This window comes from Babylonia areolata, chromosome 31 (genome assembly GCF_041734735.1).
Source record: "Babylonia areolata isolate BAREFJ2019XMU chromosome 31, ASM4173473v1, whole genome shotgun sequence".
Taxonomy (NCBI): Eukaryota; Metazoa; Mollusca; class Gastropoda; order Neogastropoda; family Buccinidae; genus Babylonia; species Babylonia areolata.
The window spans coordinates 11,908,759-11,929,896 of NC_134906.1; the positions used below are offsets into that span (position 1 = coordinate 11,908,759).

Genomic DNA, 21,138 nt, shown 5'->3' on the forward strand with positions numbered 1-21,138 from the left:
TCCTCTCCTTTATGGACTCAATCTTCTCCTGCTCATAAAATTGTGGACTCAATCTTTTCCTGCTCATAATCTTGTGGACTCAATCCTCTCCTGCTCATAATCTTGTGGACTCAATCCTCTCCTGCTCATAATCTTGTGGACTCAATCAATCCTCTCCTGCTCATAATCTTGTGGACTGAATCCTCTCCTGCTCATCATCTTGTGGACTCAATCCTCTGCTACTCATAATCTTGTAGACTCAACCCTTTTCTGCTCATAATCTTGTGGACTCAACCTTCTCCTGCTCATAATCTTGTGGACTCAACCCTCTCCTGCTCATAGTCTTGCCTGAACAAAGTCAGGTACCCATTTGCACCTGAGTTGAATGAGGAAATTCTCAGTGAACAGCCTTTCCCAAGGATGACACGATGACAAAACGAGGCGCCAAACTCTCAAATATTCTGCTGATCACTTCAATAATAAAACACAATAATTTTTTTTCGGAAATCAAAAAAACCCCGAAAACAAGAGAGCAACAAAAAAAAAAAAAAAAAGAAGTTTATTCACAGATTCTGGAGCGCATCAAATATTACTGAACTGTATGGACTAAGAGTACAAAAATACTTCACTGACAGCAACTGATTCACTTTGCATTAGGAAATGACACCCACTTTGCAAGCACTGTATGATCTGTCCACACGATACTTTCAACTGGTACGTAGGGACATGCCAAAAAAAAAGATTGATGCACAAAACAGTAACAATACCAATACTCGATCCCCACAAATCTCTTGATGCACTCAAACACACACACACACACACACAAACGCTCTCGCAAAAACACATTATAATCATATAAACACTCACACATACATATACACACACATAAGCCAGTACTCTCACATACACGCACACATACACATGCAAACACACACACACACACACACGTACACACACACTGACACAGTTTAAAATCACTTTAGTGAACATACGTTAGATTAACAGCCAACCAACCATTCAGTTTTTACCATATCTTGCTTACAAATAGGCTGCACACAATTAACAGAATACATCACCCCAAACACAGAGACAGAAAAATCACTGGTGTGTAAACTGTAATACTGATGGCAAGTCATGTTTATTTCACTGACATATCCAGAAAATACTAAAGTGAATCCATTTAAAAATCAACAACAAGACATCCTGATGCAAATCAATGTGAAAGCTATGCCAGGGTTAAAATAATCATTCTAAAAAAAACAACAACAAACAAAAACAAACAGAGGGAAACGCTTGACATCATGACAAGGAATACTTTAACCATCACCCAACATATCATCGTAATGAATCTGTCACTTTTCTGAATGTTATCTATTTTTGTGTAAGATAGCTTTGTCACTTCCTGAAGCATTTCCTCAAAGCATATTCCCTTTCCACTGGTTGGAAAAATTTTAAGAACATATCAACATCACCACTGATGGGGCAAGTACACAGATGTGCAAATCAAGAGCTCTGTTTTTTTTTCTTTTTAATTAAATACGCTGCTCAGTCATTCATCTACAATAAAAAAAAATAAAAAAAGAATTAAAAAAAACAAAAACAAAAAAAGAAAGAAGTTCCAATTCTTTGGTGGCTTTTAGTGAAGTTCTGTGCATGTGTGTGTGTGTGCACGCGCGTGCGCGTGTGAGTGAGAGACAGAGAGAGAGAATGTCCTTATATGCACAAACACATGCATGCAAGAGATTGTACGTGTGTGTATCCGGGAGGGTGAATGAGTATAAGGGGATGCAGATGACGAAGCTGACAAGATAACAATCACAGCATCCCCCCCCCACACCCCCCCAAAAAAAACCCACCACAACTACTCCCCCCTCCCCCACAAAACTGACAAAGGTGACCCTTCAATACAAACTTCTCTATCCTTGTCACACATTGTCCAACCAAACTTCAAAGCCAAGCACTCGCCCTGCCAATCACAATTCACAACTGACAATTTTAAACCTGTTGCAGCAAACATACGACTACTGACATCATCCACACAAACACCTGCGGTCACATTTTTCGCCATCAATGCCACACTGGGTGACTGGGGGCCAGAATCTGTATATCCAATTGTTTGGGTTTTTTTTTTTTTTATTAACATTCCATCTTCAATAGGTGCGGTCTCACTTGCTGTACACCCTGCTGTCGGCAGTGAAGATGCAGTTAGTACCAGAATATGGGCCAGAACCTGAATAACAAGTAGTTTTTTTTATTCAGCCTCTAATTGGTGAAGACGCTGCTCATTGTGCGCCAGAACCTGTATTACCAGGTGTTTTTTTTTAATTAAAAATTTTTTTTAGACATTAATGGGTGTGGTACACCTTGCTGTAGACCGCACAGTTGGCAGCGAAGATGCTTGGTTGGTACAATTAGTGCTGCATGACGTGGCCCAGAGCCTGTATAACCAGTAATTTTTCATCCAGCCTTTGATGGGTGTGGTCTCCCTTGCAAGTAGACCCCGCTGAAAGTGATGCTGTTGGTTATTACTGATGCTGCTGAACATGAGCTGGAATCTGTATAACCAGCTGTTGTTGTTTTTTTTTTATCATCCAGCTGTCGGTACCACTGATGCTGCATGAGGGCCAGAACCTGTATCACCAGTAGTTTTTTTGTTTTTTTTTTTCTAATGGGTGTGGTCCACCTTGCTGTAGACCCCACTGTCGGCGGTGAAGATGCTGTTTGATGACTGGGAGCAGTTGTCCTCGCTGTCTGTGTACAGCATGCCCCGCGACTCCGCCAGTCCCTGCGCCCCCCCGTCCGACAGCTCCGACCCCGCGTCCCCCCCTTGCGCCTCCCGCGCTCTCCTCTTCTCCTGTGACGGGTCTTTTGGGGCTGGGGGGCTGGCCCATCCTGGCTTTGACGAAGGAGGAGGTGGCTGCGATGGTTTATTAGCGGAGGAAGCCGAGGAGGAGGAGGAGGGGTAGGTGGTGGACGCCAGGTCGGACGGGACGGGGGGGAAGTGACCCGACGTCAGCATGCTGCCTCTGCCGCTGTCCTTGCTCAGCTGCGACACGCGGCGAGGGTTGGGCGAGCGGGAGGAGGGGTCGCGAACCTCCTCCTCTTCCTCCTCCCCACCACCCCTCCCTCCGCTCTTGTTGTTGTCCTTCCTCTCCTCCGAGGGCTTAGGGGAAGGGGAGGTGGTGGTGGAGGTGGAAGGAGAGGGGGAGGAGTGTGGTGGGGGCACAGCTCCTCCTCCCCCCCCACCAGCGCCTGCCTGCGGTGACCCGCCCCTGTCGTCGCGGCGACGGGAGGCGCGGAGGTGGGTGGAGGCCAGCTTCTGCTGCAGGCAGTTGTAGTCGGCCCGCAGGCGCAGGATCTCGGAGATGAGCTCCTGGTTGATGTGGATCATGCTGTTGTACTTGTCCTCCACAGCCTGCATGTAAAACACACACACACACACACACAGGGTCACCATATGCTGGTGCGAGTTCTCTGATTCGGGCGCAATAGCTAAGCGGTTTAAAGCGTTGGACTTTCAATCTGAAGGTCCTGGGATCGAATCTAAATAACGGTGTCTGGTGGGTACAGTGTGGAAATTTTTTCCTATCTCCCTGGTCAACATATGTATAGATCTGCTAGTGCCTGAACCCCGTTCGTATGTACACATACGTATGCAGAAGATCAAATACGCGCATTAAAGGTCCTGTAATTCATGTCAGCATTCGGTAGGTTATAGAAACAAGAACATACCCAGCATGCACACCCCTGAAAATGGAGTATGGCTGCCTACAAGGTGGGGTAAATAAACAAAACGGTCATACACGTAAAATGCTATTTGTCTAGAGTGTGTGTGTGTGTGTGTGTGTGTGTGTGCCTGAAAACTGATTCATTGACACAGGAAATGAATGATGAGCACCTAATGGCAGCTGTCAGTCAGCTCTACCCACGTTGGCAGCCTGTTGTGCAAATGACCTGAGTTTGTAAAGCGCTAAGAGCTTGCTCTCCGACCGAGGATAGGTGCTATATAAGTATCCATATCATTCATCATTCATATTGTCATGTAATGTATTGTACTGTATTACTCTTTTTGTCACAAAAGATTTCTCTGTCTGAAATTCGGGCTGCTCTCTCCAGGAAAATCGCCTTGCTATACTGAGAGCCCCACCCCCTTTTTTCTGTAATTTTATTTGTTGTCCTACTGAAATGGATTTTTCCACAGAATCTGCCAGGGACAACCCTTTTTTGTTGTGTTTTTTTTTTACGTGCGCAAAGTGCACGCTGCGCACAGGATCTTGGTTTGTCGCTTCATCTGAATGACTAGTGTCCAGACCACCACTCAAAGTCTAGTTGTGGGGGAGAAAATACTGGCGACAGTGGGATTTAAAGCAGTGCGCTCAGATTCTCTCGCTTCCTAGGCGGACGTATTACCACTTGGCCAACACTCTACTTCATAAATGTGGAAGAAAGTCTCCTTACCCAGAACCAAACATAACAACTTACTTGACATACTCCATTATCTGCTTTTCTGGACTGACGAGCATTGTTGAAATTATTTCAAATCCGTATGTATGCAGCTTATCGCCCACCTCTGACAATGCATTTGCATTTGCTTTGGAACTGTGAAAATGACTCAAGGGAACAAATATTGATGGTCTATTTCATGAACATACCGCCAAATTTTGCTTGCTTATGCACTGACTCCACAACTGCACACAGCCAAATGTTGAGACTCAAGGGAACAAATATTGATGGTCTATTTCATGAACATACCGCCAAATTTTGCTTGCTTATGCACTGACTCCACAACTGCACACAGCCAAATGTTGAGACTCAAGGGAACAAATATTGATGGTCTATTTCATGAACATACCGCCAAATTTTGCTTGCTGATGCAGTGACTCCACAACTGCACACAGCCAAATGTTGTCTAAATCACATCAAATTATGGTGCTCAGAGCCTCGTGCATGCACACACAGATTACTCTTTTTCAGTACAGAACCAAACTAAAAACTTTTACAAACCTGGGTCATCTTTTAAAGGACTTTTAAAGACTTTAAAGAGGCATAATTGTGTTTTCTTTTATTTTATTTTACTTTTTTTTTTTTTTTACAAATTTTTGAAAACCTTAAAACCCTGTAGGAAGCCAGTGTCGTGCTTTCAGACACAACACTGCCCTCTGTGACACCCACCTTCAGTTCCTCGGCGTGCGCCGCTTTGGAAGCCTCAAAGTTGTTCTTCATCTCCGCCATCACAATGTCCTGTGGAACACAAACACGAAGCGGCTGGTGTTCAAGTGTTACGTCTGTCTTAACTCATTCTACAACAGGTACGAGTCAACTCGAACCATGATAACTTCCACTGTGGACCACCCAAAGTATTCTTGTACCAACACACTATTCTAATTTCGTTTATTCTTGCTTGGTAAAGTTGGCGTTCTACACAGAACCGATTACGGATTCCGAAAGTATGAAAAAGAAGCTTTGTTTAACTGATAAAATTAACAATTCTTCGATTTTCACTGTTTTAGTGAACCACCCTACTTTTTTACTGCAGTGGTCTCATGCAGTGCTGGTCCAGGGGAGTTGTAGGAGGCGTGTAGCTGTGGGGTAGAATGAGTTAATATGAAACTGAAAAACACAAAGAACATCCCCATCTTTGATCACAGGTGGGACGGGCGCAATAGCAGAATGGTTAAAGCGTTGGACTTTCAATCTGAGGGTCCTGGGTTCAAATCTCGGTGACGGCGCCTGGTGGGTAAAGGGTGGAGATTTTTCCAATCTCCCAGGTCAACATATGTGCAGACCTGCTAGTGCCTGAACCCCCTTCGTGTGTATACGCAAGCAAAAGATCAAATACGCACATTAAAGATCCTGTAATCCATGTCAGCGTTCAGTGGACTGTGGAAACAAGTACATACCCAGCATGCACACCCCTGAAAGCGGAGTATGGCTGCCTACATGGCGGGGTAAAAACCGTCATACACGTAAAAGCCCACTCGTGAAAATACGAGTGAATGTTGGAGTTGCAGCCGACGAACGCAGAAGAAGAGGCAGATCACACATGAACAGGAGCCCAAAGGACTGCCACCTCGACAAGGTGAGGAGGAGGGGGTTGCTCATGCCTTAGGACACCCTAGAGCTATGCCGGTGAAAGCTTATGCTCCAGGTTGGGCCACCCAAGCCAGACAGGTTCAAATGGGTAGAGGCCGGAAAAAGCGCAGTCCACCGGTCCTCCAGGCTTAGCGGCTGGGCACAGGGCTAACAACAACCCCGGTCCCGTAAAAATAAAAGCTTAGTAAAGGAAACAACAACAGAAGAAAACTTCATTGCTGCCGTATATTCACACACACACCACTCACTCACACACACATCACACACACACACACAGATCACACGCTGACAGCCACAGACACAAACAGCAGACCTTGGACTTTTCAGACCCACACACATACATATCACTTCAACACACATTCACACACACACCACTCTCTCTCTCACACACACATCACTCACAGACACCCTCACATACAGACATCAGACCTTGGGACTTTTCAGGCCCACACACATACACATTACTATGAACACATCTTTACACAAGCATCACCCTTCCTCACACACACACACACACACGTCTCACACACACACACACGTCTCACACACACACAGACAGCCACAGACCTTGGACTTGGCAAACTCCTCCAGGTCCACCAGCCGGCACTGTGAGGCATCCAGCTTCAGGCCCACCTCATCCTTGTCCTTCTTCAGGTCTGTGGAAAGAACACCACCACCCGCCCCCTTCACTGTCAGTGTCCATACATGCTGAACACTTCTTCTGCTACTACCATCGCTCTGCTCCCGATGGCAGAACCTTCCGCGTCCCAAAATACTAAAAAGAACAGCAGGGTGGCCGAGCCTTTTCGTCATCTGCTGTTCAGACTCTGTTCCAACTCTTTGCCTCACCTCGTCCGTCACAGCCCCTCACTGCCTTCCTTTAACTCTAACCTCCAGACTTTCCTCTTCCAGCAGCATTTCCTCCAGACCCTCTCTCGTACATGGAAGTAGTTATTTGATTGTGTAGGTATATTTGTAACGCTGTATTGTGTGTGCGTTGAATGTATGTATGATTGTATGTATGATTGTATGTGTGTATGTATATATATATATATATATATATGTATATGTATGTATTGCACGTATGAGTTTTTATGTGCATGTGTATGTATATTATGCATGATTGTGCGCTGAGGACTGATTGTGTTTCGTATGCATGTGTGTGTGGATTGTAAAGCTCTTTGTGCAACGAGGAAAGCGCTGATAAATGTCCAGTTATCATTATTATCAATATTACCCATCAATAGCCCACTGTTATGCATGTGTGTGTGTGTGTGTGTGTGTGTGTGTGTGTGAATGTGTGTCTGCATGTTTTACATTTATTTGCTTATTTATCATCATTATTGTCTTTTTTTTCCATTTATTATTATTATTATTATCATTATTTTATTTTATTTTTTCATTTTTCTTCTTCTTATTATCATTATTTCTTCTTATTATTTTTTTCTCAAGGCCTGACTAAGCTGGTCAGGCATCTGCTTGGCAGATGTGGTGTAGCGTATATGGATTTGTCTGAACGCAGTGACGCTTCCTTGACCTACTGATACTGATACTGACCCCACCCCACCCCGCACTCTCTCACATACACGCAAAGCACACATACTCATCTCACACACACACAGCACATACTCCCCACAGCCCCAACACACACACACACACACACAGATCCACACACACAGAGATCCACAGACACACACACACAGAGCACACATACTCCCCCCCCCCCCCCCCACACACAGATCCACACACACACACACACACGCACACACACACACACACAGAGCACACATACTACCCCCCCCCACACACACACACACAGAGCACACATACTCCCCACAACCCCAACACACACACACAGAGATACACACACACACACACACACACACATACACACAAACACACACACACAGAGCACACATACTCCCCCCCCCCCCCCCACACACACACAGAGCACACATACTCCCCCTTCCCCCAACACATACACACACACACACATGAAAAAAACAACAACAAAAAGTGAACCCAACCTTTGATCTCAGCCCTGAGTGCCTGCACCAGCATGTTGTTGGACAGGGTGGCGTTCTCCTGCCCGATCCTCTGCTGGTGGTCCAGGAGGTTCTGCAGGCGTTCCTGGGCCTCCCCCATCAGCAGCATCTCCTTCTGCAGCTGTTCAACCTGGTGGGCAGCAAGGTGGTTTTCAGGTTCAGTCTATCCCCGAAAGCGGAGTATGGCTGCCTTCATGGACGGGTAAAAACGGTCATACACGTAAAAGCCCACTCGTGTACATACGAGTGAACGTGGGAGGTGCAGCCCACGAGCGAAGAAGAAGAAAAGAAGGAGTTTCAGTTATAGTCTCTCCAGGAGGCTTCTTTGCATTCTGACAATTCCATACGTGCTACGCCACTTCTACTCAGCAGATGCCCAACAGCAGCATAACCCAACGCGCTTAGTCAGGTGTCGAATGCATGCATAGATATATATATATATATTTGTGTACCTATCTGAGTGGATTTTTTTTTCTTCAGAATTTTGCCAGAGGACAACGCTCTCGTTGCCATGGGTTCTTTTTCAGAGCACCAAGCGCGTGCTGCGCTCGGAACCTAGATTTATCATCTCTTCTGAATTTGTGTACCTATCTGAGTGGATCTTTTTTTCTTCAGAATTTGGCCAGAGGACAACGCTCTCGTTGCCATGGGTTCTTTTTCAGAGCACCAAGCGCGTGCTGCGCTCGGAACCTCGATTTATCATCTCTTCCGAATGACTAGACGGTCAGTTTGATTTTTTAGTCAAACTTGGGAGAAAGGGCGAGAGCAGGATTCGAACCCAAACTGAGTTACAGTACACAATCCAAACATAAACAGATATCCAAATAGTGTGTGAAATGGAACCACTATAAGCCAATGTTCTTTGACATGAATTGTTCTTGTGTATTTCTCGTCTGTGTGTGTGTGTGTGTGTGTGTGTGTGTGTTGTGTGCAAACATGCATGTATCAGTGAATGTGTGTGCAAAGCACCTTGAGCCCTATTTAACCAATAGGCACTAGAAATTTCATATCATCATTATGAAAAAGATTTCACAACTAGTTTCTTTTGCAATATAGTGTGATATAATGATATATACACACCATGTGAATGTGACTGCGTGCATTGTGTGTTACTATCAAATTTGCTTATTGTATCACGCCTACTTCTGATACTACATCGTTTTGTTCGTTTTGTGTGCTGTTGTTGTTTTTTGATTTTGTAATTTCTGTTTGTACTTTCTTCAAATGAATTAAAGTTTCTTTTCCAGTGTAGCGGGATATGATGATATATATATACACCAAGCCAATGTGATTACGTTGTGTTGTTTCCAGACTTGTTTATTGTATCATGCCTACTTCCTACACATCTTTGTTCTGTGATTTTTATTTTTCTTTGTGGTTTCTTCAAAAGAATCAAAGCACTGACTCGTTGATCCCAGCGCTCAGGCATTTGCTCTGGCATCAAAATTCATCTCACAGACACGGTTTTCACGTTCCGACACATGCATAAACCACAAGGGAAGGGAACTAACTTCTACAGTATTTCCGGATGTGTACACGTAATCATGAGGGAAAAAACAGTTCATTTTCTGTGGTTGGTCCCCCCCCAACCCACCCCAGGCCCCCCCCACCCCCCTCCCTTGATTGAAAGTTATATTTCTCTCATTGAAACATCACAATGTTTGACACAATTTTGCACAATCCACATATGTCACTCTAGGAAAATTACATCATTAACACATTAAGCAATTGCAATGAACTTCAGTGACAATTAACTATTCTGTGGGTTTTTTTTTTCTGCATCAGTGTGGCATGGAAGCCTGCCAGGGCTGGAGACTCCTGAAGGTTGAATTAAAAAACAACAAAAAAACCCCAAAAACAAACCAACAACAAAAAAACGGGTGCAATAGCCAAGTGGTTGAAGCATTGGACTTTCAATCTGATGGTCCCTGGTTCGAATATCAGTAGCGGTGCCTAGTGGGTAAAGGGTGGAGATTTTTCCAATCTCCCTGGTCAATATATGTGCAGACCTGCTTGTGTGCCTGAACCCCTTGCGTGTGTATACACAAGCAGAAGATCAAATACGCACGTTAAAGATCCTGTAATCCATGTCAGCGTTCGGTGGGTTTGGGAAACAAAACCATACCCAGCATGCACACCCCCGAAATCGGAGTATGGCTGCCTACATGGCGAAGTAAAAACGGTCATACATGTAAAAGCCCACTTGTGTACATACGAGTCAATGTGGGAGTTGCAGCTCACAAACAAAGAAGAATAATTAAAAAAGAAAAAAACTGTCCACTGACCTGCTCCTGCCATTTCTTGGCTGTGGCCATGTCCAGGCACATCATCTGGTTGTCCTTCTCCAGTTCAAATGACTTGGCCCGCTCCTCTTGTAGCTCCTGAAAATACAGCAGCAATGTGAAAGCATCCGTTGGTAGATAATCAACAACCATGTGCAAGTCTTACTTATTACAGCAGGTCTACTGTTCCTTTGTTTTTTTTTTGCTTCTTCTTCGTCTTCTGCGTTTACTCGTATGCACACGAGTGGGCTTTTACGTGTATGACCGTTTTTACCCCGCCATGTAGGCAGCCATACTCAGTTTTCGGGGGTGTGCATACTGGGTATGTTCTTGTTTCCATAACCCACCAAACGCTGACATGGATTACAGGATCTTTAACGTGCGTATTTGATCTTCTGCTTGCATATACACACGAAGGGGGTTCAGGCACTAGCAGGTCTGCACATATGTTGACCTGGGAGATCGTAAAAATCTCCACCCTTTACCCACCAGGCGCCGTCACCGTGATTCGAACCCGGGACCCTCAGATTGACAGTCCAATGCTTTAACCACTCGGCTATTGCGCCCGTCGTTTTTTTTTTGTTTTTTTTTGCAATGTGAAACTATTCTTTGGCAGATAAAGATTACAGCTGTGTGTGAAGGTCTAGTACAGCAGGTCTACCATTCCTTTGTTGTTATTTTTTTTTTTTTTTTACAGTGTGAAGCTATTCATTGGACTTTCAATCTGATGGTGCCTGGTTCGAATCTCAATAGCGGTGCCTGGTGGGTAAAGGTTGGAGATTAAGATTATGCAGATTAAGTTAACAACTGTGTGTGAAGGTCTTAGTACAGCAGGTCTACTGTTCCTTTGTTTTGTTTTTTTGCAATGTGAAGCTATTCTATGGTGGATTAAGTTAACAACACATAATGATCATTTGGTTATTTCTAATTACAGCATCTATATCTATCCATTTGTTGCACTTATGTGTTTAGAAGTGTCTTTTTTTTTAATAATTAAGAGAGAGAGAGAGAGAGAGAGAGAGAGAGAGAGAGAGAGAGAGAGAGAGAGAGAGAGAGAGAGAGAGAGAGGAATGAAAACAATCCAAAAACCAAAACAACCAAAGAAAACCACACACACGCACACACACACATACACACACACAAGCACGCACACACACACACACACACACACACACACGCACGTACACACACACTCTCTCACACACACACACACAAGTAAAATAAAAGCAAGTGAATTCAAAATCAAGCAACAAATTATGAAGAGAGAAACAGACAAGGCGGACAAGGAGCGCAGAGAAACAAGCTTTTTTTTTCACTTAAAAATTTTTTTTTTTTCTTAAATTACTTTTCACAAAGCAAAGATACCAAATTATTCACAAAAAATAATAAAAAAATATTAAAAGGATATAAATATAGGCAAAAAAAAAAAAGAAAGAAAAAAAAAGAAGAAATCTATTTGCATGGCATAATATTCTTGGCCATTTTCAACTCAGCAGCATCATGAACAAAATACCATCCAAAATTAAGACACCAAAGATTACCTACATGTCAAATCAATAAAGCATGATCATGATAAGTCCACAATAAATAATTTCCTGAAACATACGTGACAAGCAAAAAAAGTACAGAAAACACATTTTTCTGATTAAGTCACAATAAATGTTTTACTGGAACACCCATGACAAATAAATAAAAAGTAACAGAAAACACATTTTTCTAACTATATATCTACAGTTAATGTTTTACTGAAACATACGCCACAAACAAAAACCGTACAGAAAACACATTTTTTTTCTCACGTAACATTACTTTTTCCTTTCTTTGTTTTAGCAAACCAACCTTTTTCAGTTCGTCATTTTCTGCCTTCTGGGTCAGCAGCAAGTTCTTCAGTTCTATGTTGGCCTCCTGAAGATCCCTGTTCTGCTGAATGGTAGTCCTGCGGGTGTGCACCACACATACCGCATAGTTACTCTGTGTTCGTTCTTTAGTTTAACAGTCTTTTCACTGTAAGTGAAATATCGAGTGGGAGGAGGGGGGGGTTGGGGGGGGGGGGGGGGGGGGGAATTACTGTGTCAGTAATGTTTCTTGCATCTGTGGTGCTCACATAACAGCCGATCATATACCAACTTGCGATATGTTGGAAGTCTCAAATCCCTGAACTGAAATCATCTTCAGTGTTGACGATCTTCAGCAGTCCATTGACTAATGTATGACTTTTTCAACTCCTTGTTAAATAGTCCAGTTGGTTCGCTGTTATAGTTGTTAGTTTTTCATTAGAAATATGTTATATTGTTCATTTTTTTGGTTTATTTTTTAAACAAAACTTAAATCAGTAATTTTCACACACACACACACACACACACACTTTCACTTACTCTGTGTGTGTGTGTGTGTGTGTGTGTGTGTGTGTGTGTGTGTGTGTGTGTGTGTGTGTGTGTGTGTGTGTGTTCAATTTCATTTAATGTCTATCCACATTAAGTGATATTAGACATGAAAAAAAAAAGGAGGGGGGAGAAAAAAAATGGAGGGGAAGGGAAAGGGATTAAAACAATACTATTCACAACATTAACTCAACAACAATCTGACTAAGAGAATAACTTTCCAACTTTAAAACATATAGGCATATTTAAAAAAAAAAGAAAAGAAAAAAAAAGAAGCGAAAATAAAAAATTCAAAGGATATAACAACAATCCAATTAGACTATTTTACAAACATTTGGAGGGAACAAAATTAAAAAAACAAAAAACAGACGGTGTTAAGTCCAAGATTTCTCCTGCCCCTTCAAAAAAAAAAAAAAAAAAAAAAAAAAAAAAAAAAAAAAAAAGTTATAACAATCCAATTGGACTATCTGACAGTGATTTGAAAAAATCTAACAATGTGCGCGCGCGCGTTTGTTTGTATGTGTCCATATGTGTGTGCATATGTGTGCATACGTGTGTGTGTATGTGTGTGTGTGTGTGTGTGTGTGTGTGTGCTGTTTATCAATTTTACATTTTTTCACAAAATATCGATGCTACACACACACACACACACACATTCACAAACATCCCCTCCACATGCACACACACACACATACACATACCCGTCCCTCCACACTCACGCAAACACCCCACCACACAAGCACACACACACACACGTGCACACACACACCAAACAAATACACACGCACACACACAAACACACACACACAAACACACACCACACAAACCCACACACAACACAAACAGAAAGCCTACTTGAAGTCCACCAGCTTCTCATATTCATCCGAGTCGCTGGTCTGCTGCAGGCGATGGTTGTGGTCCTGTAGCAGCTTGAGGGACACCTGGAGGTTCTGAATGTCCTTCCCCCGGCACTCCAACTGGTCCGTCTGTACACACACACACACACACACACACACACCACCACCACCACCTCATATACAAAGATATGCCAACCCCAGTGAAGTGTCTGTAGGAACAATCAGGAAATTGGTAGGAACATTCTCAGTTTGGTAGCAACACTCCAAGACATATCAGCAAACATAGATTTTATCTACAAGGCATTACAAACACTTGGGCCTACCTGTAACATGGTGCAACTTCTACGATTAACTCTCTCCATACGAACGGCGAAAGAGACGACGTTAACAGCGTTTCACCCGAATTACTATCATCAAAATATTGCAAGTGGAAGGCTCTTATACTGAAGAGGTGAATGTTGACAAAGAATACCACAGTTCTGACGATGGAAGCTAAAGGTTGGGTCATTCAGACACCCACTGGACATCCGAAGGGTCTGTGTAGAGGAGAAGAGAGGACTGGCCGTACTGAGTGAGTTAAGCTGACTGGTCCACTCCACTCAATGCTGTTTCAATGTAAACATCCACGCGATAAGCTGACCGAGGTTAGTAGTGACTGCCCTGGCCTTGTGATCGATAGGTCTAGAGTGTCTGGGTAATGTTAGGACAGGAAAAGCATGTGACCAAGCTATGTAGTCGAAAATGAACACGTCTGAACAATCTTGACGTTGGCATAACGTTGGAACAAACTGCGATCGACCGTAACAAAATATGGTAGAATAGTAACAGTTGGCATCTCTGTATACAGGAAGGTGGCAGAATGGTTAAGATGCTCATCTGCCAATACAGAGTCCGTGAGGGTCAGGATTCGAATCCTGCTCCCACCCACTCTCTCAAGTTTGACTGGAAAATCAAACTGAGTGTCTAGTCTTTCGGATGAGACGATAAACCAAGGTCCTGTGTGCAGCACGCACTTGGCGCACTGAAAAAGAACCTATGGCATCACGTGTGTTGTACCCTGCCAAAATTATGTAAAAAGAAATCCACTCTGATAGGTACAAAAACATATAAGCATGCACTCAAGGCCTGACAAACGTGTTGGGTTATGCTGCAGTCAGGCATCTGCCTCACAGATGTGGTGTAGCATATATGGATTTGTCTGAACGCAGTAACGCCTCCTTGGGAAACTGAAACTGAAACTTCAGTTCTTCAACAGCTGAGTGGTTAAAGCGTTGGACTTTCAATCTGCGGGTCCCGGATTTGAATCTCTGAGACAGCGCCTGGTGGGTTAAGGGTGGAGATTTTTCCGATCTCCATGGTCAACATATGTGCAGACCAGCTCGTGCCTGAACCCCCTTCGTGTGTATAGGCACGAAGAAGATCAAATACGCACGTTAAAGATCCTGTAATCCACGTCAGCATTCGGTGGATTATGGAAACAAAAATATACCCAGCATGCACACCCAAAAAAAATGGAGTATGGCTGCCAAACAGTCATGTCTGTCTGAACATGTATGTGTGCATGCCTGAAATCTGATTGAAAGATACAGGAAACGAATGATGAGCGCCCAATGGCAGCTGTCAGTTGGATCTAACCAGGTAGGCAGGCAGACTGTTGTGCAAATGACACCTTGTTTGTAAAGTGCTCAGAGCATGGTCTCCGACTGAGGATAGTCGCTATATGAGTGATGTGGAGTGATGGCCTAGAGGTAACGCATCCGCCTAGGAAGCAAGAGAACCTGAGCGCACTAGGAAGCAAGAGAACCTGAGCGCACTGGTTCGAATCCCGGCACAGTCACCAGTACTTTCTTCCCCTCCACTAGACCTTGAGTGGTGGTCTGGATGCTAGCCATTCGGATGAGACAATAAACTGAGGTCCCGTGTGCAGCATGCTCTTAGTGCACGTAAAAGAACCCACAGCAACAAAAGGGTTGTCCCTGGCAAAATTCTGTTGAAAAATCCACTTTGATAGGAAAACAAATAAAAAACTGCAGGCAGAAAAAAAACCCAAAAAACGGGTGGCGCTCTCAGTGTAGCGACGCGCTCTCCCTGGGGAGAGCAGCCTGAATTTCACACAGAGAAATCTGTTGTGACAAAAAGAGAAATACAATATTAATACAACAGAGATCCAGAACTCAACGATCTGTCCTCCTCTCTCGCCTCCCTCTGCACAAGTCACACAGTCACCATGCAGTGGATTCCCTCCCACTGCAACGTGCTTGGCAACGAGACTGCTGACTCCCTGGCAAAGGAAGGCACTACGAAAGAGCAGATGGACAGGTCTACCAACTACTGTGAATCTAGGACCATCATTAAGACCAAGCTGCAGAACAAGTGGAAGCAGCAGCATCCATGTCACAACAGAGCAGACCCATACTACCTGCTGACTCATCAAGAGCAGGTAGCCATTTTCAGGCTCAGGACAGGCCACGACCACCTGAAACACCACCTATACATGAAACTCCGTATCGGTGACACAGACCAGTGCCCATGCAGAACAGGCAGCCAGACAACAGAACATCTGCTGCAGTCCTGCCCACTCCACCAAGCGCTCCGAGAGAAAATCTGGCCCGACCCAATCCCAGCACCCCGGAAGCTCTACGGAGGACTGGGGGACCTGCGACATACTGCTGCCTTTGTCGAGGAAACGGGGAAATCCATCTGATAGTACAGTTTATGTGGAGTGATGGCCTAGAGGTAACGCGTCCGCCTAGGAAGCGAGAGAATCTGAGCGCGCTGGTTCGAATCACGGCTCAGCCGCCGATATTTTCTCCCCCTCCACTACACCTTGAGTGGTGGTCTGGACGCTAGTCTTTCGGATGAGACGATAAACCGAGGTCCCGTGTGCAGCATGCACTTAGTGCACGTAAAAGAACCTACGGCAACAAAAGCGTTGTTCCTGGCAAAATTCTGTAGAAAAATCCACTGCAATAGGAAAAACAAATAAGATTGCACGCAGGAAAAAATACAAAAAGAATGGGTGGCGCTGTAGTGTAGCGATGCGCTCTCCCTGGGGAGAGCAGCCTGAATTTCACACAGAGAAATCTGTTGTGATAAAAAGAAAATACAAATACAAATACAAATGACGAACAAGACAACAACAATAATACAAAACTTATAAGCATACGTATCACTCATCACTCACAAACAAGACAACCAGCCACTCACCAGGGCCTGCACCTGCTCCTCCAGGGCGGACACGTGGGCGATGCGCCGCAGCAGGCGTCTGTTGCGCATGGCATGGTTGGAGCGCTTGTGGCGCTCGTACATCACCTGGTTCTGCAGCAGCAGGATCTCCCCTCGCAGGATGTTGATCTCGTCCACCGGGGGCCCCCCTGCACCATCACCATCCCACACTTATGAAGGCTCAAAATGTATTTGTATTTGTTTGTTGGTGTTTTTTTTTTTATCACAACAGATTTCTCTGTGTGCAAAGTGCATACTGCACATGGGACCTCGGTTTATCGTCTCATCCGAATGATTATCATCCAGACCACCACTCAAGGTCTAGTGGAGGGGGAGAAAATATCAGTGGCTGAACCATGATTCGAACCAGCATGCTCAGATTCTCTCGCTTCCTAGGCGGACACGTTACCTCTAGGCCATCACTCCACTCCGTAGCAGTAACGATAAAAACAACAGCAGCAACATCAATTTCTTCTTCTTCTTCGTTCGTGGCTGTAACTTCTCATGTTCACTCGTATATACACGAGTGGGCTTTTACGTTACGAGATTTTAACCCGGGACCCTCAGACTGAAAGTCCAACGCTTTAACCGCTCAACTACTGCGTCCCATCTATAGCAACATCAATAATAATAACAGTAAAGAAGAAAATTCAGATAATGATGACAAAACAAAAGCAAGAAATAGAATTAAAAAATTATTAAAAAAAAAGAAAAAAAGAGATGGGCGCAACAGCCTAGTGGTCAAAGCGTTGGACTTTCAATACGAGGGTCCCAGGTTTGAACCCCGGTCACGGCGCCTGGTGGGTAAGGGGTGGAGATTTTTCCGATCTCCCAGGTCAACAGATGTGCTGACCTGCTTGTACCTGAACCCTCTTCATGTGTATGGGCATACAGAAGATCAAATATGCATGTTAAAGATCCTGCAATCTATGTCAGCGTTGGGTGGGTTATGGAAACAAGAACATACTCAGCATGATGCCCCTATCCCCCCCTCCCCGAAAACAGAGTATGACATAGTGGGGGTAAAAACAGTCATACACATTAAAGCCCATTCGCGTGTGAGTGAGCGTGGAAAGTTGCAGCCCAAGAACGAAGAAGAAGAAGAAGGACCAGCTGCTGTGGTGAAGTGGTTAGCGTCACGGACTGATGGCTGGAGGATGTGGGTTCGAATCCCAGCGGAGGTGGGTTTTTCGGCCTGTGGCCGGCTCCTACCCACAGTTGAGTGTGCTGTGAGCTTAAACGGGGAGACTGGGACCACACAGTCGAGTGTCATCCACTTCAAGACCCCCGAAAACGGAGTATGGTTGCCTACATGGCGGGGTAAAAACGGTCATACACGTAAAAGCCCACTCGTGTGCATACGAGTGAACGCAGAAGAAGAAGAAGAAGAAGAATCTACTTCAAGGATGCATCTTTGGGAGTGTTGCTCTAATTACCTGACCAACACTGCAAGTGTCTGTATCCCTTGGGCCTGGTTAACGCCGGGATATCATTATGACAGGAAGCGTAGAGTACAGCCTTGTCACGCAGTCCCAAACCAAAATGAACCTCCATAGCAACATCGTCATCCTCCTCCTCCTCCTTCATCATCATCAATAAAAAAAAATAAAAAAACAGTCTCAAAGTCTGTGGCCTTTCATGCCCTGCTCTCATGGTGACCTCAGTTTCAATACTTCTTCACTTCTGTGCTTGGGGTGAGTCCTGTCAATATCTTCAGTGTCGGCAGATTCATGGGGGGCTGTTGTTTGAGGGATGTGGTGGCGGTCTCCACTCTGGGAGGGATGCTCTCTGGCTCCGTGACTAAGCCATTATTGTCATTAGTACGGGGCTTAGTAGGTGGTGTCCTAAGTAAATTAAATCAGAACAGGCACCACTGAACACCACCAAAGTGACTCAGCAGGAGTGCAGGGTCTCCTCTGGAGTGTGGCCTCCTGGCGATCCAACATCGATGGTTCCCTGCGGACTGCCGGCACTGGAACTGTGATGGACGAACCCGGGTGTGGCCGTGTATGGAGGAATCTAAATGAACAGCGTGGGAGTAATGCCACTGAAACGGTGCAGATGATGGGGAAAAAAAGAAAAAAAAAGAAGAAGAAAACTAAAAAATGAAAACAAAAAGCCCTACCTCCAAAGTGTGTCCACGAAATGTTCTCCTGGCTCGTCAGCGGAATGTGCGACAGCTCCTTGGTGTGAAGGTCACTGCCCTGGGCCAGGTGACGATCCAACAGCTCCGGGGGCGACAGCAGTGTGAACAGCGCGCGTTCTGCTACTGGAAACACACAGCAGTCTTCATTCCGCTAAACTGGCGTTTCATGATGATAATGATGGATGATGATGATGCTAATAACATTATCACAATTTAGCAATATCAAAAATGATAGTAATACATGAATAAAGATGATATCAATAACAATAATAATGCTGATGACAATAATAATGATAAAAACAATGATAACGATAATCATCATCACAATAATTGTAACAATAATCACAGTAGTAGCAGCAGTAACAGTAACAATACAAGAATGATAATCATAATAACAACAACAATAATGATAATAACAATAACAGTAATACTGTTAGCATGGTAGTAATATTCATAACATCAACAATAACAAGAAATGTATTAAGATTACACTGAATGAATTTTGTGTGAAATCACAGCGATGATGAAAGAACACACACACACACACACACACTCACACTCATGCCTACAGAAGTCTAAAGTACACAAACAGTTAAAAGAAGTCTTTACGTCAAGCACCTTTAGCCTTTATGTCAATCTACCACTGAACACATTCTGCAAGTTTGACTCATTCCAAAGATCTCTTTAAAAATCCAATCTCCACCCCCCTCAGGGCCCACCCCCTCCTGCCCTCTACCCCAACCCCTCCCCCCCAAAGAAAAAAACAACAACAACAACTGAAGAACTGTCACAGCTTTTTGAGTGCCAGGATAAACCACTCCATCCACTCCCTACCCTCCAACCTTCACCCCCCCTCCCCTCCCCCTCCACCGTCCCCCCCGCCCCACCCCCAACCATCACGCACCAGGCCAGGAGACCCACGACTCCCCCGCAGACGCCGATCCAGAGGAAGCAGAGGAGGAGGAGGGGGGGGGAGGGGGAGTGGCAAAGGCGAGGGTGGGGGTCAGCTCCGCGGTGGCGGCCACATCCCCCCTCCCCTCCCTCTCCCTCCTCGCCTTCTCCCTCCCCTTGACGTCGTCGTACAGGGGGAGCTGGCAGCGGCGGCACACGGCCACCTTGACGGGGGCCAGCATGCACTGGAACACCGTCGCCATCTGCTGGAGCCGCCCCAGCCACTTCTCTCCCGTCTCGCCCAGCGAGGGGTGGCAGGTGCACGCCTTCGTCTGGTTGCCGCAGCGGTCCGCTTCGCTCCCTTCCTTGCCCCCGCAGCTGTGGGCAGCATCCTGCAAGGGGAAAGAACTCGTAATGATCGGAACTGCCGGAGGCCCTCTTGTGGTGCGCCATTACTTTGGAGGGGGGGGGGATGGGTGGGGGGAACGTATGCACACGAAGCTTCTCAAAGTGATACCATTTTCCCTTATAATGAGGACAAAAACAGGCATAAAGCTTCTCAAGGGATATCATTTTCCCTTACAATGAGGACAAAAACAGGCATAAAGCTTTTCAAAGTGATATCATTTTCCCTTACAATGAGGACGAAAACAGGCATAAAGCTTTTTAAAGTGATATCATTTTCCCTTACAATGAGGACAAAAACAGGCATAAAGCTTCTCAAAGTGATATCATTTTCCCTTACAATGAGGACAAAAACAGGCATAAAGCTTCTCAAAGTGATATCATTTTCCCTTACAATGAGGACGAAAACAGGCATAAAGCTTCTCAAAGTGATATCATTTTCCATTACAATGAGGACAAAAACAGGCATAAAGCTTCTCAAAGTGATATCATTTTCCCTTACAATGAGGACAAAACCAGGCATAAAGCTTCTCAAAGTGATATCATTGCTTCATATTATCAACACAGCTTTGCCATACGACTTATTCTTTATGCACACATATTGTAGCATTTTCATCAAATGCTTGATCGAACTTTAACAAATCAAAACAGAACAGCAAATCTGAACACTGATGGATGACAACAGAATTTTTTAAATAATGAATTCATCTCATAGAGATTCATATCCAGGGAAAATCAAAAGAAAAGTGGATCTCAGTTTCAATACATTTTTTTTGTTTTTTTTATGAAACAGACAGATGTAACTGTCCTAATCAGCTAACACTTTGAAGTTTA

General features: G+C 44.6%; 1 protein-coding gene across 2 annotated transcripts in view; it reads right to left on the bottom strand.

Annotated features, from left to right (window-relative positions):
* Positions 1-1,870: 1,870 nt before the first annotated feature.
* The window catches only part of LOC143275882 (hamartin-like), a 46,469-nt gene continuing 27,201 nt past the window's right edge, over positions 1,871-21,138 (bottom strand). For both annotated transcript variants that reach the window (XM_076580194.1, XM_076580195.1), the window contains exons 15-24: positions 19,913-20,291; positions 18,988-19,131; positions 16,845-17,011; positions 13,636-13,766; positions 12,239-12,335; positions 10,403-10,498; positions 8,100-8,247; positions 6,640-6,728; positions 5,152-5,220; positions 1,871-3,394 (exon numbers count right to left, since the gene is read on the bottom strand). In XM_076580194.1, the coding sequence (XP_076436309.1) occupies positions 2,645-3,394; positions 5,152-5,220; positions 6,640-6,728; positions 8,100-8,247; positions 10,403-10,498; positions 12,239-12,335; positions 13,636-13,766; positions 16,845-17,011; positions 18,988-19,131; positions 19,913-20,291 (2,070 nt within the window). In that variant the 3' untranslated portion in view covers positions 1,871-2,644. The remainder of the gene's footprint in view (positions 3,395-5,151; positions 5,221-6,639; positions 6,729-8,099; positions 8,248-10,402; positions 10,499-12,238; positions 12,336-13,635; positions 13,767-16,844; positions 17,012-18,987; positions 19,132-19,912; positions 20,292-21,138) is intronic.